General features: G+C 37.8%; 1 protein-coding gene across 1 annotated transcript; it reads right to left on the reverse strand.

Moving 5' to 3' along the window:
• Nucleotides 1–6,092: 6,092 nt before the first annotated feature.
• Nucleotides 6,093–10,532, reverse strand: LOC147631135 (oxysterol-binding protein-related protein 4B-like). Its single transcript, XM_086809481.1, has 6 exons — nucleotides 10,013–10,532; nucleotides 8,617–8,862; nucleotides 8,144–8,240; nucleotides 7,409–7,700; nucleotides 6,741–6,843; nucleotides 6,093–6,576 (listed from the first exon to the last, which is right to left on the reverse strand). Exons 1-6 carry the CDS (start codon nucleotides 10,175–10,177, stop codon nucleotides 6,325–6,327), a joined length of 1,155 nt encoding a protein of 384 aa, XP_086665607.1. The 5' UTR covers nucleotides 10,178–10,532; the 3' UTR covers nucleotides 6,093–6,324.
• Between the last annotated feature and the right edge of the window lie 5,718 nt (nucleotides 10,533–16,250).

The following is a 16,250-nucleotide window of genomic DNA, read 5'->3' on the forward strand; positions in this document are numbered from 1 at the left end:
AGGTGAAAAAAATTTAAGCTAAAGAGATAGAGGAATTGGCCAACGAGATATGGGAAGGTAATTTGTAGTGTCTTTTGCAATGGTGAATTGCATAACTATTGAGATTAATATAGTGTGTTTATAATTATGTTTCAAGACAATATTAATTTTGGACATAGTGTATTAAGAATGATTTCCATTTGTGTAGATCCTTAACATTATTAATCCTAAGCATGGTGATGCATGGTGGGCTAAAGTGTGGTCCTTAAAGTGGGATGTGGATAGCTTTGAAATACTAGAGAAGCTGAATTTATTAGCAATGTGTGATGTACCAATAGAGTCCAAAATCTTTTGGTTGGGTTTATTGGAGGCAAACAAGACAACCAAAATAATGTTTGACCTTGTATGTGGAGATCATATCTATAGACAGTAAGTCATGGTTTTCTATTGCTTGTTATGTTTTGTTGTTTAAAATTTCTACAAATATGTCATAGGCATACTTTCCTTTGTGATGTGATTTCTTTTTGCTTTGAAGCTGGCTTTGATGAAAAGAGGTCACTCTTGAAAAGATTTTGCAAAGGAAAAATGTTGTCCTTAAATATTTTGTGGATGAGACTAATGGCTTGGTGGTGCCCAATGATTGCTTGCTCTATGATTATTATGGGGAGATAAAGATTGAGAAGAGGAAGCAATTGTTCTTCATGAGATAGGCCAAGACACAAGGGAAAACAAGAGTGCTAAAAATGCAACAAAGAAGTCTAACATGGTTCAAATGGCTACCCAGAGGTTGATTTACAAGTTGATCTTTTTTGCGAGTAGTGTTGGAAATGTTCATAAGAAAATGCTACATTATTTTTAAATAAAAAATACATTCTCAATCATATGTTGCTTTTTAATGTTTTTAGATATCTCATGTGTTTAAAATAAAGGTATCACTTGGCTATCATGCCTGTAAGAGAAAAGAAATGGTTGGATCTGGATAATGAGGCTATGTGTATGTACCCTTAAAGTATGCATAAGTTGTCCAAGTGGGAGCTCGACATGTGTCCTTGGTGAATTTACCTTGAGAAGGGTCATGTTTTGGAGCGGGAGAAGGAGCTCCATCAGCATTTCAAGCTTGGGTAGCCTGTTGAGGTGGAGAAGGTGGTTGATAAGGCGGTGGAGAAAAAGAGACCTACACAAAGGAGAGGTTAGTCGAGTTCTTTATTAATGTAGGCATCTACTAACTATTGGTCATTGTCTTGAGTTGCTCCTTTCCTTTTTTACATGTGTAAGACAAAGAAAAATTTGTGGAAGAGCAGTTGGATGATGAAATAGACATTAATATTGAGGATGCTCATGATGATGGTAAGTCATTTTCAACCTCTCTAGAATTGAGCTTGGAATATTCTTGTTGTTGTGTTGATAGTACGTTATGTCAAGTTATGGTTTTTAACTTTTTGACTATCCTATCAACATTTTCATGAATAAGGAAAGTCTTTTGACAGAAAATCTTTCTTTGGGTTGTTTTTAAGAAGAGCAACTTAATGGAAAAACAACAGGGATCATTTCTAAAATAATGACAACATATGTCTACCAGCCACATTTTCCAGTTTCGGGTGTGTCATGTGGGGATGGTCCAAAGTGTTTGGCTATTATTGGGGATTGTATTGCTATTTGTAAGGATTTTATGATTGGCACAAAGAATGCATCTTATACCATAGTTCATGAGCATGTGCAAAAATTCGCACCCAAGGGTAAACAATATGCAAGGAAAGGGAGATCAGTTTCTTGGGTGGCTGATTTGATATTATTGGACCTCCCTTTCGGTGGAGTAGTACATGGTGCGACGACTCTAGGCCCCCGTGGGATAGAGTATCTAAGGACCATGTGCGGTATGGAGTTGCCTTGGCTACATCGACTCTTGGTGATTCTGGCTGGTTGTTGATTATGGCATCGATGGGAGGTAATATTCCATATATTGGAAGCTTGCAAAGCCTTTCCTTTTGTCTTGAAATTTGTTTGATAAAATGTTTTATAGGAGAGATAGTGGGTTGGGTTGATCCTTATTGCTGTGTATCGGATTTGGAAATTTGGTGCCGTGTTATTCATGCATCACTCACCTTATGCATACTATGAGATTACCAGTTTTCGGATAGAGGTAGTGTGTTTAGTGGTAGTTCCAAGGAATTTTGTTCAGTAGATGTGATTTTATTCATTCATTAGGCTATTATCATCATGTTGCAGTATACCTCTTCTATGCTCTTTGCAGTTCACAAACGAGGTATGATTCTTGTGATTTACTGATTGGAGAGTGCACCTCTTTTCTAGGCGTTTCAAATGCATCCTATGGATTCGATGGTATACCATTATTTGCCACATGTATCTCGTGCTAGGGATCTTGGATGTGTGAAGATCCGTGGTGTTTTGGAGCATAGCGTTACTTTCGTTGTTGCAAGGTATTTGAAGTTGTTATGTCATCCTAGTGGTGTTTGCCTTGAGTTGTGGCATAGATCCTCTACTAAAGGCATGTTTGAGATCAAGTCATTGATCTGCTTCGATGGACTCTGACGAGGGTCTTCTATCTTCATACGTCCAACCATTTCTTCTACCTAAGAGGCAAGGAGACCACAAGGAGACTAGCAGTTCACATGATTGGGATGATGATATTGATGAGCGTGTGGGACATAATCCATATGAGTAGTGAGCATCTTGACCTTATTCAGTGCTACATTTATGACAATTTATCTGGGTTTCATTTGTGATGTGCTTGGGACTATTGTAACACTATTTTGATATGGATTTAGCAGTGTTTTACAATAGTTCAATGCTTGAGGATCCAAGTTTGTGCTTTTGGTTACCTTCGTGCATATGTTTTGAGAATAGAACATTCAAGTTTGATCTTCAAGACACAGATATACTTAAACATGTGAATTTACAAAAACTAAACAATTTTTATTCTTATTTTCATGCAAAGTGTTATGCTAGTGTATGTCAAAGAGAAATGGCAAGAACCATGGCTAGAGATGCACGTTTTGAGAAGGACCATATAGAACTACATCACGCTCGTCATGTTTTTATAGACGGTGAGTGTGACTCAACTTGATTTATTATGGTGTATGTAGTGGACAACAATGCAACACATGGTTTTTGTATTTTCTTGCGAGCCATGATTGAAGATTTCGTTTCGGTCTTGATGAAGATATTTTGAGCTTACATTTTTTGGACCCCATGGAGAGTGGGTCATGTTCTCCCTGCAGTTACAAAAATGTATTTGGTGTGATATTTAAATTTTGTATGGTGATTGACGTGATCTTCATATGTATTTCAATGATAGGAAATGCGTTGCTTCAATCAAATATTATCCTACACGTGAATGGAAAATAATGTAACTAGTTGCTTATGTCTTGTGCTCGTTTGATTGGTAAACAATGTTGCACTTATGTCTTGTGCTCATTTGATTGGCAAACGATGTTGTCAAGGTGGAAAGATGTGAACCAGTTATATGTGGAATATTAGCTAGTTAGGAGGGAAAGAGATCTGATGGCTTAAGTGTTGGAGGTGATGCATAGGGAATTATGCTCCATAGCTATTGATACCTCAGTTTGGATCAAGGATTGGACTTGGCTCAATGGTTTCAAACTTAAGGATGGCAAAACTAGAGATATATATTCATTAATGAGAAGTGGGGATGCCAATGTGCTGTATTGCAATAAAATCTTGAATGTAAAGCAGAGCCCCTCAGGGGGTGCACTACTAGAAAACCCTAAGTATCATGTGCATTCAAGAGGTGGTATCATGTGAATTCAAGAGGTATTCAAAAAACCCCTTAACTATAATTTCCCCCCCAATAAAACAACCCCTCTTTACTTATGAACTAACGGATTTTTTTCTAAAATTGAATTAAAAAACCCCTCATGTTAATGTAATCCTGTTAATTTTTCTGAATGTATCTAATTAAAAAACCCCTCCTATTGAACTCACATGGTACACTAACATTTTTTGAGCTGAACCCCCCGAGTGGAGCCCCTCCCTACTAGAAAACGAGATGGAATCTGCTCTAGGATTGCCAGATCCCTAGGAAGTTGCAAATATTTTCGTGGAAGGTTTGCATGTGGGCTTTACCTCTTGGCCCTAAACTCCAAAGGAGAAACATATCTACTGGCATCTGTCCCAGGTGTAAGTCATCATTTGAAGATAGTAAACATGTGTTTTGGGAATGTCCACCAATTAGGGGTACCTGTTCCAAAATGACTAAATGGATAGAGAAGAGCTTGAGTATGTAAACATATTGGGGGGACTAGATCCTGGATAAATGGTTAGTTAGTAATGAACACATTGGGCTCGTATTTAATATTATCAGAGCTTGCATCTTATGGGAAATTTGGTCTAGCAAGAATGCAATTGTTTTTATGAGGGCAGTATGTACAGGTTTGCAAGATTCAGATTTGATGCATAAATGCGTGTGAATGTGTTGGTCCGTGTGTAATGTGAATAAAATTAGATGTCCTGAGATGGATTTGTTGATTTAGAATCTACAAAGGAATATGCTCTGAATTATGCCCCAGTTCTTGGTGAGCTTCACACATACTAGGGATAAATCCCTAATTTTCGATTGTATGTTGTGGGTGAGATGTTGGGAAGGGAAGAAAAGGCCTCCTAGGTTTGGTCCAAAAACTATGAGGTGGTACCGAAAAGAAAAACAAACTGATCATACATTTGTTGCCTTCATAGAAAACCCAGTTGGAACCAAGTCCACTGTTAAAGTTTGGTCCAAGAAAGGGGGAGTGTTGGAAAAAACATCCCCCCATGGTTACACTACAGAAGCTATGATGGAGGCTTGTTTACTTTTGGGGTATCAGATTTTCTGGGAATAGTCCTACTTTTTTGTTAGAAGATGAAAGATGGGATTTCTTGTGCAAAATTTTGAATGAGGTGGAGAAAGAGTAGTAAATTGTAATCTTGACTTGGTTGTATTACAACTTTTGAACACTTTCAATTAATATAAATAATTATTATTGATCCCAAAAAAAACGATTGTACCTTCAAATTGCTAGAACCCTTTCATATATCCTAAAGATCTACAAGGTCACCCTCCAAGTGATCCATGAGATGGTAATACCTTGTAGTGCCTGAGCAATGTCTAGCTGAACACCACCTCATAAGAGATTGGCTTAGTGGAACCGCAAGAAGGATACTAAGGCTAGGAGATGCAAAAACACATTATTTCCTAGCACCCAATTAATACTAAGTAAGAGAGCCCCACATTAAGCCAAAATATAAATCCAAGAGCAAGGCAAGGTGTCACCAACAACGACCCTAAAGCACCTTGTTAAGAGAAAGGTAAGGTGTCAGCTCAATGACCCTGAAGGCATCATAGCAAGGGTATGCGTTTTAAATGCTAAATGTTGATTCCTATCCCACAAGCTCCCTACAACTTTAGATATTCCTAACTTATAGCTACCCATACTTAACATTTGGAAAGTTAAAACCCTTGCCACTATTTTACAAATTACCCATTCATTGGATTTGAAAAGAATAATGTTTAATAATACCCAAGAGTGCACACATAACATTACATCTAGTATTGAAAATCCATGTGGTGCTTCAGACCATAAGTCATGCCAAATATTTTTAAACATACTTAGTCCTTATCCTTTGTAAGGGCTATTAAAACTAAGTGTTTCAAGAAAATCTTAGTACATTTTAAACATTAGAGAGATACATTAACTATAAATTTTCTCGTGTACTACAACCTAGTAAATAAGGTGTCACTGCAATGGTAGTTTACCCCAAGTCATCTACACCACTGTGACAAAAGTCATTTTCCATCTACACCACTGTGACATAAGTCATTTGCCAATGCATACTCATGAGAAATATGTGAGAACAAGAGAGGCTTTACATGATCACATTACTCTCTTTTTTTGGAGTATAAAAAGGCTTTACAATAAGTACTTGTGAGTTGATTGTGGGCATGTCATTTGGTAAATCTTACAAATACAAGGATAAATGGTGGGTAGCTCGAATGCATTTACATTGAGGTTGCAAATATTCCACTGGTAATCATACATGTTCTTTTTAGATGCCATGTTGCTAAACCTACTCTCTTAAGCATACAAAATAAGCAAGTATAATAGAAAAATCTATCTTGCAATTTCCACTTACGTAACATCCATTGAGATTGCATCTAGTTTCTTTTAGGATAGCACGTTCACCCGTGCACTTGAGAAGCCATTTTTATAGTCAACTTGTGTGTGTGGTTGTGATGAATATTGGTTTAAGTTGGTCCAAGGACTCCAAGGACTAACTTGTGTATGTGTATGTGTGGTTGTGATGAGTGTCATCCAAGGACTAAAGAGAGATCTAAGGGTTCAATGAGACCACTAACGGAGCTTGATTTACTGATTGACCTATGTGGCACCATTGCCAATTGTCACCATCTAGCTCAAAGTGCTTGGGAGTCCAAGGCTTACCCTCTTTCTTTTGTTTCTTGGCTAGGGCCCTTTGCCTCTCCTCCAAGTCATGCTTAGCCTTCCTAGCAGCCTCCCATTCCCTCCTCACCAAACCATCCATCGCTTCTCTCCACACCACTATAGACTCTGTCTCCTTTAGATCCTACACAATACATGCAATTACAAGCCACATGTTTACATGCATTGTTAAAATTTATGATGCTTGAATTGAAAAACCTATAAACATAATTGAAAACAATAGGCCTATTGTCCTCTATTTCAAGAATGTGGAAAAGGATAGAACGGGAGAGTGTTAAGGAATCTCACATTTATATTTTTCAACATAGGAGACTTCAAATTGGTAAGAGAAGTTCGAGCATCAAACAAAACATTTGTCTCCCCTGTTTTTACCTCCTTCATCATTACCACTCTGCACAATGCAATACAAGACTATCCTCACATGGATTGAATATCTCCCTAAAATCCTTCCCTAATTTATATGTAATTTTAGATTCTTTTTCTAAGGGTTTAAATGATTCCTTTACACAAGACCGTAGATTTGTTTAGATTTGACTCTACAAAGTGAAGGGTTGTTAGATATCAAAACCTATGGGCATGTAATTGATAAGCAATATCATATCTAATTGTATTAGTGCATATAATAATCCTACATCTTATGTATATGCAAAGGTATGTTTCAAGGGGCTAGGCATGCATGAATCATAAGTTTTATGGTAGAGAAAGATTCTCCCTTCATAGTAAAAGCCACTTTAATTTCATTTAAACTCTAGAATTATATTTATCTTGTTCATCTTATTATAGATTCTTTTTCTAAAGAATAAAACCTCCATTTCCCTTCACTAATCATAGCCTTTTCTTGCTAATATCTACAGAAATAAACCTTCATTAATCAAGCTAGTAGGCAGCTTTGAATTTCCCTTCATGAATTTAAAACAAAATTCAAACTCTTTGATAGTAAATGGCATATAGCCTACCTGTTCCAACTGCCACTGAGCTCATAAAGCAATGTATTGTTGTTGGTGTCAAGGATTTGTCCACTTATCTGACCCAAAGTTCCTCTTAAGCCAAAGAACGGTTTCCCTTTAAAACATAAAGTGGCTTCAAGGTCAGAAGAGTTGCACTTGACTATTGTGTTTCCCACCCATTCATTTCTAGGTGCGGGAAAAAGTCGAATCAAGAGCTTTGGGCATGTCATCTCATAAGTCTCTTTGTGCGAATCAAGCCATAAGTATCTCTTCCCTTGGATGGTCACCTCCACCTTGTTCCCTAATACATCATAACTAATAATCATGAACCAAAAGTACCCTCCAAGTGATATTAGACATGCATACATTTCTATCATTATGGAAAAATAACTTAGTCACGTTTACTTTTCCCTTACATAAAAATAGAATAACCTCATTTATTGCAACCCACATGAGGAATGATTCCCACCATCTATTGGACCAAAACTCTCACAATATCTATATCACATCATAATTAAACGATAAGACATTACCAAAGGGAATTATTTGAATTGGTAGTACGTAACATTTTTTGGGTTTTTTACACAATTGATGACCCATGTTAGGATCTTAATGTGACCGACCATCAACATGAAAAAAGAAACTCTTTGAATTTTATGAAAAGCTAAAAAGCTATTCCAATTAAAAATAAAAAGTCTAATAGAACCAAATTTTAATTATTACATGAGATATGAGTAGCCTTACCATAAAACCGTGGGCATGCATTGTGCCACCATTGTAATCGAAGATTTGCGGTCTCATTTGTTGCATACATGGCTACTATAGGTGGGTGATGAGAGACCTGTGAGTTGAAATTCTTTGTATTAATCATTTTAGCAATGGCAAACCCATTTTGTATCTTGATTTGCATGTATACATGTATGACTAAGTTATAATAATATAGAAAATCTTGTGTATAGTAAATGTGTACCATATACCATATATTATGGACACTCGAGTGCATGCATGTGTGGACATTTACATGCTAGCCACAAGAATGTGAGCAAAGAAGGATACAAATGTATGGTATTCATATTGAATATACATGTAACACTTAAACATCTATATGCAAAGCCATATAATTTACTGAAGACACACACACTATGCATGTTCTTCACCCTCTTGTGTGTGTGCACATGCATGCATACAAATTTATTACAAAACTTAGTGTGGAGAACCTGCTCTAGTAAGACGTTGAGGTTTCCACATGACACATGATGGGTCTCTCCCAAGATCGGGTTGAAAGGGGCCTGTGCAAAAGGAGCGAGCCTTGTGGTTGAGATATGCCATGCCACCACTCGTAAGAAACGTTGTAAAGGGGTGGGTTCCCTTGCACAAGTACCCAACAAGTCATTGCCACAACAATATACACTCTCTCCATACATCTGTAGCTGGGACTTTGGCATGTTCAATTGAATTGGCACCTAAAATAATAGAAAGATCATCATCATCCCCATCTTCAAATTTGAGAGAGAGAGGAGAGGGGGGGGGGAGGGGGGAGGGGTGTACCTTAAAAGGGAGAAGATATAACCATGAATTTGAAATGCACATTATGCTAGGACTCTAAAAAATATACATTATGTTAGGGCTCTAAAAAAGTGATTAGGTAGATTAGGATATGTAAAAAAAACAAGTTGATAAGTGTAAACAATCATTGTTTTCATTTTAAAAAGTGCATAGGTAGATTAGGACATGTAAAAAAAAATACAAGTTGATAAGTGTGAACGGTCATTGTTTTCATTTTAAAAAATGCATAGGTAGATTAGGACAACATGTTAAAACAAAACAAGTTGATAAGTGTAAACGATCATTGTTTTCATTTTTCAAATTATACATACTAAAATCAAGTACACATTATTATTATTTTAAAATCAAGTATACTTATTAAGCACTAATAGCTGTTTAATAAAGAAAACGTAAACAAGTAACTCCTTATTCTTGAGCATGATCTTTTACCCATCCCTAGATTTCCCAACCTATACAAGTCAATTTGAAAACCTACTCACACTCACTTTTTCTTTTTCTTTTTTAAAGGGTGTTGATCTTAGTAATTTTGCAACATATTCCTATAATCTCATCAATGCACCACCAAGAAAAACTTTGGGACTGGATGATAAAACTACAAATAGTTTGTAAAAAGGTGATATATTAGAATTTTGGACCAAGCCGATTAGCATGTAGCTTACTTGGTAGAACTGTTGGGTTCCACGACGATGAGAACCCAAGTTGGATGCAGAGGGGCTTCACATGGGGAGGACAGTACACACCATACACACAAATCCACCAATTGAAAGTCTTACAAGAGGAATCTATGGTAGCATGTGGCTTTCCCTTTTCTCTTTTCTTCCTTCTCGTATGTGGACACGATTCTCTCTCTCTCATACACACACAGGCTCACACACACACAGGCTGGCCGCTGGACTCTCTCTATCTCACAGGCTAGCCGCTTGTTCATAATATTTAATATTTCCTCCTCACCTTTTTTTTTTTTGCTTTTAGACAAACAGTATTTCCTGTGAAGAAACGTTTGCTACTTTCCTGTGAAGAAAAACCAGATGGAAAATGCTTGCTTACTTGGAACTTTGTGACATCCGATCCGGGCCTCACACTCTTGAAGAGATCAATCAGTCGTGAGAGCAAGTTTTTCTGCTTTTCAGAAGGTGCAGCGCCGTCGCCAGGCTTTGGGTCCAAGGCAAGCGGGGGCGAAATCACCAGCTGGTCGACACTAATTAAATCCATTTATGCTACTGTAGTCACTCAGAAGCTACTCTTCCTGAACTAATCGCACTCCTTAATCCTTCCAACCTTGCTTGTTTTGATCAAACCAATGCCAACTGCAGTCACTCAGAAGCTACTCTTCTTGAACTAATCGCACTCCTTAATCCTTCCACCCTTGCTTAATTCGATGAAACCAATGCCAACTGCTTGCCTTTATATAGCTGTCTAACCCATCTTTTTGCCGGCCTTTCTAGTGCTATCTCTTAAGCCTATAGCCATACAAGGTCAAGTCATACTGTGCAGCAGCAAATCTCTAAGATCCTATGCTTCAATTTGTTGCAAAGGAGAAGGAGAAACCGAGTGTTCTTTTGTCTCTACTTTCTTAAAGGGCCCCTGTATGTATGTCCGCATGAACCTTTAAGAAGAAAGTGGCCACTGGACACATATTTCCAAACCTTTAATCCACTTTCGGTTACGTTTTTTCAACTCCCTCTACCATAGCGGTCATCCCATACCTTCTCGTTTTCCAATTTGTATGAGATTGTAAAATTTGTGTTCATATTGCCCATGGTGTGACTCTCCACCTCTGTCTCCCCAAGTCCATATTGACATTGCCCATGGTGTGACTCTCCACTCATCTCTCCCCAAGACATAGTTAACTTCATCATTAATTTGACTTTCATAGCATTCCCACACAAATCTCCCCAAGACATAGTTAACTTCATCATTAATTTGACTTTCATAGCATTCCCACACAAATCCCTTGAATTTAGACGACATTGCTCCACTAAACCTTTCCTTTTTTGGGGGGAAAATATATTATATTATGAACTTATCCACACAGTTATATACAGGACTCAAATATATCATTTCCTAAACTCCCACCATTTCACTGTTTAACAAACTGCATACCAAATCCCACCTCTCATCCTCCCAGACAAAGGAGGATTGCTCCCAAGAAATTTGATAACCTAGTTGCATACAAGTAGAAATCATAGCCTCTGTAGTGCAGCCTTTTGGGGATTGCTTCTCCATATACTCTCCTTTAGTCCATACTTCTACCATTGGACATCTACCCAAAGGATTCTCAATGAAGGCAACAAATGTATAGACTGGTTGCTTTTCCTTCAAATACCATCTTTTGGTCTTTGGACCTTTACAGTCCTACCACATGATAGAATTTGTTAGGAAAACCAGTATGTGCAAGAGTCTCCTCGGCAAGAAGTCAGATCATCAAATCTCAGACTATATGGTCTAAATCAACTGGACCACAGCACCATTATTCATTTTATTAACATAATATATAAACCAACACTTACATACACATATATACATCAATTCTATCACATCAACCCCTTGGCAAGTCTCTTTCTGAAATGTTATGTGCCCTATTTCCTATTAGAAGTCATCTCCTGTCTTTATCAGACGCCATGGCCTCTGTTGTTGTGGGTGTGCCCGCCCTGTATAGGTGTTTTATCATTTTTCCTCACTCCCCGTATGTTTTTCCCATTTTTTCCATGATGTGGGTGGCTGCCACCACAGGCTGGTAGGAGCCTCTAATGCGGCCGACTGCACTCATGTGTACCAGGAAGTAAAGCATATGACGCTGGCCAGAGGTATATGGTAGCATTTGGCCTCTCTTTACAACAGGGTATCGCCCATGAAGAGGTTTTCCTTGGAAGTACAAATGCGGGTTATGAGCCGCCCTGCAAAGTCGTTTTATGATGATGCGGGAGCATATTAACAAGCTGCACGCTCTTCAGCAAGAAGTTCTTTAGGCTGGGAGAAGGAGATATCGTTAGAGGACATGGCCATAACGTTGTTGTCGCACTTGCCCTCTCAGTACTCAGCATTTTACTCATCTTTGATTACCAGGCTCAGCACCATCACGTGGGAGGAGCTTGTGCCCATGGTCTTGGACCAGGAGGAACGATTCACGAACCCTCCTCAAGGTGGAGGTTCGGAGGCCTTTACTGGCCAACGGTCGAAAGGCTGTAACACGGGCGAAGGGAAGGCTTCCTCGGAGAAGTCTTCTGAGAAGAAGTCCACCGCTGACCACGACAAACTAAAGGCAGAGAGGACCTGTAATGATTGTGGCGAGAAAGGCCACTATTGGACGCAGTGTTCCAAGCGAAAGACCGAGAAGGGTGAGGATTCCTCAACAACAATCATGAAAACTCCAGCTTTTGTGCACCTGGAAATAATGGACATCAGGTTTGCCAGACTGGCGTATGGGTGGAGTTTGATGAGCATTTTGTTGCTCTCTGGGACAAAGCAATAGGCCAGGTGGTTTGGGAAGGCGGAGTGGAGAATGGAGTTTACAAGCTTTTACAAGCTTTCAGCACTCTCTCTCCCAAGTCCTCAGGTTTGTGATGAGTGGAAGTCTGGTAATGGCCACTTAAGTTTGGATACTGTTATGAGAATATATTTTAAGTCCTCTAGAAGAATATTATTTCTTTTTTTCCTCTTGAGTAATTTGGGGACGCCTAGGTTACTCTTGCGTCATGCCGGCTAGGTTAATATTGTGGGTGACACCACTATAAATATTAAAACATGCGGTATATGACGTATATTTGAGGCCGTCTATGATTATTTCAGTTAGGTTTGTATTGGCAGAGTGATCCCTGGAAGTACTTACGCCTCGTAGTCATGAGTTGGTTATGATTTGTGCCTGTTTAATATTTGTGGGATTCATTTAATTATTAATTGGGCTTATATTTTCAGGTGATGAAGACTATGGGAATTGAAGAGTTTTACTTTGGAAGAAATGTCTTGGTTCATCACATTTCATTTTTGGCAAGCATAGTAGCTTGCAGCCTTAGCAAATGATTTTTCCATTTTGAACTTTAGGAAAGATACATTTATTTATGTGAAATTTATTAAAGCTTATGGCTTTACCCTAGTCCCAATATTTGACACTCTATTTTTGTAAAAGAAGAGTGCCCTGCTCTCTAAAAAGCACATCTTGTATATTTTGGGGGCTATGGCCTAATTTTGGTGAAAAAGAGAGCCAATAAAGAAATACTCCTGTGTGGGGAGAGACCACTCACAAGAGGGGGGAAGATTGCACCCAATATGGTCTATTGAGCTAAGTATTTTAATTTTGTTAAGTGTTTGAATTTCAATTGATTTGATTTAGTTGAAGCTTGCAAAGCAATGGTTTTTATGGTTGAATCAATTCTTGTGAATTCTCTACTCTTCTACAATCTATCCTAGAATAAGATTCCCGTTGCAGTGGTATCAGAGCTTGGGCTAGGAGATTTGTGGAGAAGGTAGGAAAGGGCTTCAACTTCTCAAAAATCAAGAAATTGCAGGAATTTATCCATTGGACAGAAGGGTGTTTTGTAGGTCTTTACCCAAAGGACAAAGATTCAAAACTAGATCTACTCTCAAACCCACTCACCACCCTGCAAAACCATCCCTCTATCAAAAAGTGATTTTTCTAAATACTCAGTGAAATCAAAATCTGACCGCATGGATGAAATCCTCATAGCCAAAAACCTCACAGTATTCTCTCAGAAATCAGAAAGCTTCAAGCACTAGCAAATCTATAATGGACGGAGCACAATTATCATGTAAAAGTCATAAAAAAAATCACACAAAGAAATTCATGGAGAAGGCGCACGGCGGCAGCCTGCCGGCGCAAAACGACGAGTGGGAGTGATTTAAAAAAAAACCAAAGTGTTTAATCCTCTTGATAAGCCTAATCAACTCTTAATCCTAATCTTACTTTTCCCAATCCCTATACAAGTCACATCACTTTTTTTTGAGCCTTTACTTCTCCTATTTTCAAATTTGAAGAGAAATACAAAAGGTTTCCAAATCTGAAATTTTTGGGTGCAGAAAAGTGATTAACATGTTTTTAAAGGCTTAAAAATTACCTAGAAAATGCCAGAAAATTCCAAAATCATTTTTGAAAAATTCTAAAAAAAATTCAAAAAATATTACAGAGATTGGACAAGGTTTACAGGACTGTTTCAGCAGGTTTCAAAGTGTAGAAAATTATTTCATCAATAATTCGACTAGCCCAAGTCTCGTAAATCACGTGGAATCGCTCGGGATTTGTTTAAAGGAGACGACCATGAAGAAGAATCATTCAAGCAAGAGGGTAATTCCGATCCAGACTACTCAGAACAAGAAGGTAAACCTCATGTTCATTCTTTGCTTAAAATAAAAGGAACAATAAATGGACATGAAGTTCTTATTTTACATGATGATGGTAGTACACATGATTTCATTTCTGAAAAGGCACTTAGAGCATTAAATGTTCATTCTTCACCTACGCACTATAAAGTCAAAGCAGCATTTACTGGAACAAAGTATAATTGCATGCAATAGGTGAAAGATTTGGATTTATGCATCAAGCCTTTAACAAAAAAGAGGGATTTCTTAGTTGCACCTTTACAAGGGGTAGATATAATTTTGGGTATGCCTTGGAGACAAAAATACAATCCTATTATAGACTATGACACTCATAGCATTTCTCTAAGGAAGGACAATGAAAATATTATCCTCCAGTGTCAAGTCAAAGGAGAAATGAGTCCTTTGTTGAGTCACACTCAAGCAAAGAGAGCTCTAAGAAAAAGAGACAAGACTTATATGGTATGGGTTAACCAGCTTGATGCTGAGTCTGACACATCCAAAAGTCCAAAGTTTGATCTTTTTATCTCCAAATTTAGTGACTGTTTCATGGAAGATCTACCTCCAGGATTACCTAAGTCTAGGCCTGAGGATCATAGTATTGACTTATTACCTGGAAATTCTCCACCTTGTAAAGCTTCCTATAGAGTCAACAATTTAGAGCAAAAAGAAATCCAAAACCAAATAGAAGACTTGCTAGAGAGAGGCCTTATTAGACCTAGTAGTTCACCTTTTGGAGCTCCAGTACTTCTTGTTAAGAAGAAGAACGGAACTTATCGAATGTGTGTAGACTACGTGCATTGAATAAGATTACTGTCAAGAACAGATATCCTATTCCTAGGGTAGATGATCTTCTTGACAAGCTTAGAGGATCAAAGGTCTTTAGCACGATTGACCTAAAGTCTGGGTATCATCAAGTTTGTATGACTCAATCTGACATTTTCAAGACAGCTTTTAGAACCCAAACTGGTCATTATGAGTTTTTGGTTATGCCATTTGGTTTGACCAATGCTCCAGCTACTTTCAGCCGTATGATGAATCGCATATTCCTTAAGTTTCAAAGTTTTGTTATAGTGTTCTTTGATAACATTCTTGTTTTCAGCAGGGATCGACAAGAGCATGAACAACACTTGGAATAAGTATTCAACCTTTTGAGAGAGAATGAATTGTATGTCAATCCTGAAAAGAGTTCTTTCTTTCAAGAAGAGATTGAATACTTAGGTCATATAGTGTCGGCTAAAGGGATTCGTGTAGATCCTAAGAAAATTGAGTGTATTGCTTCTTGGCCTACACCTAGAAACATACATGATCTTAGATCTTTTCTTGGCCTATGTAGTTATTATAGGAAGTTCGTCAAGAATTTTGCTTATATTGCTCATCCTTTGACTGAACTCCTTAAGAAAGCTACAAATTTCAATTGGACTGAAAAGCAAGATAAATCTTTTGCAACACTCAAGAATGCTTTAACACAAGCACCAATTCTAACACTACCTGATTTTCAAAGACCATTTGGCAAAGGATTTGGAGCTGTTCTTATGCAAGACAACCATCCTATTGCTTATCAAAGTAGAAAGCTTAAGCCTGTAGAGCAAAATTATAGCACATATGACAAGGAATTAGCAGCAGTAGTGCATGCTTTGAAAATCTGGAAGCATTACCTAATGGGTTCTGAATTTCTTATCAAGACGGATCAACAAAGCATTAGGCATTTGCTTTCGCAACCTCTTATTTTAGATAGGCACATCAAATGGGCATCTTTCATTCAAAGTTTCCAACCTATGATTCAATACCAACCTGGAAAAGAAAATGTTGTTGCCGATGCTTTGAGTCGAAGACCAAATATCAACAACATTTCCATTATTGAAAGTGAACCATTTGTCCTTATGAAAGGATCTTATGAAGTTGATCCAGATTTTTCTGAAATATGGATCAAATTGCGTAAAAACAATTGGAC

The sequence above is a fragment of the Cibotium barometz genome, chromosome 15, assembly GCF_041138505.1.
Source record: "Cibotium barometz isolate CiBa-2024 chromosome 15, ASM4113850v1, whole genome shotgun sequence".
Classification (NCBI taxonomy): domain Eukaryota; kingdom Viridiplantae; phylum Streptophyta; class Polypodiopsida; order Cyatheales; family Cibotiaceae; genus Cibotium; species Cibotium barometz.

Coding starts and splice junctions, on each gene's coding strand:
- LOC147631135 (XM_086809481.1), bottom strand. CDS start 10,177: ATGGATTTAATTAGTGTCGACCAGCTGGTGATTTCGCCCCCGCTTGCC. Junction 7,701..8,143: donor TGCATGCCCACGGTTTTATG/GTAAGGCTACTC, acceptor ATGATGTATTAG/GGAACAAGGTGGAGGTGACC. Junction 6,577..6,740: donor CTATGTTGAAAAATATAAAT/GTGAGATTCCTT, acceptor TGTATTGTGTAG/GATCTAAAGGAGACAGAGTC.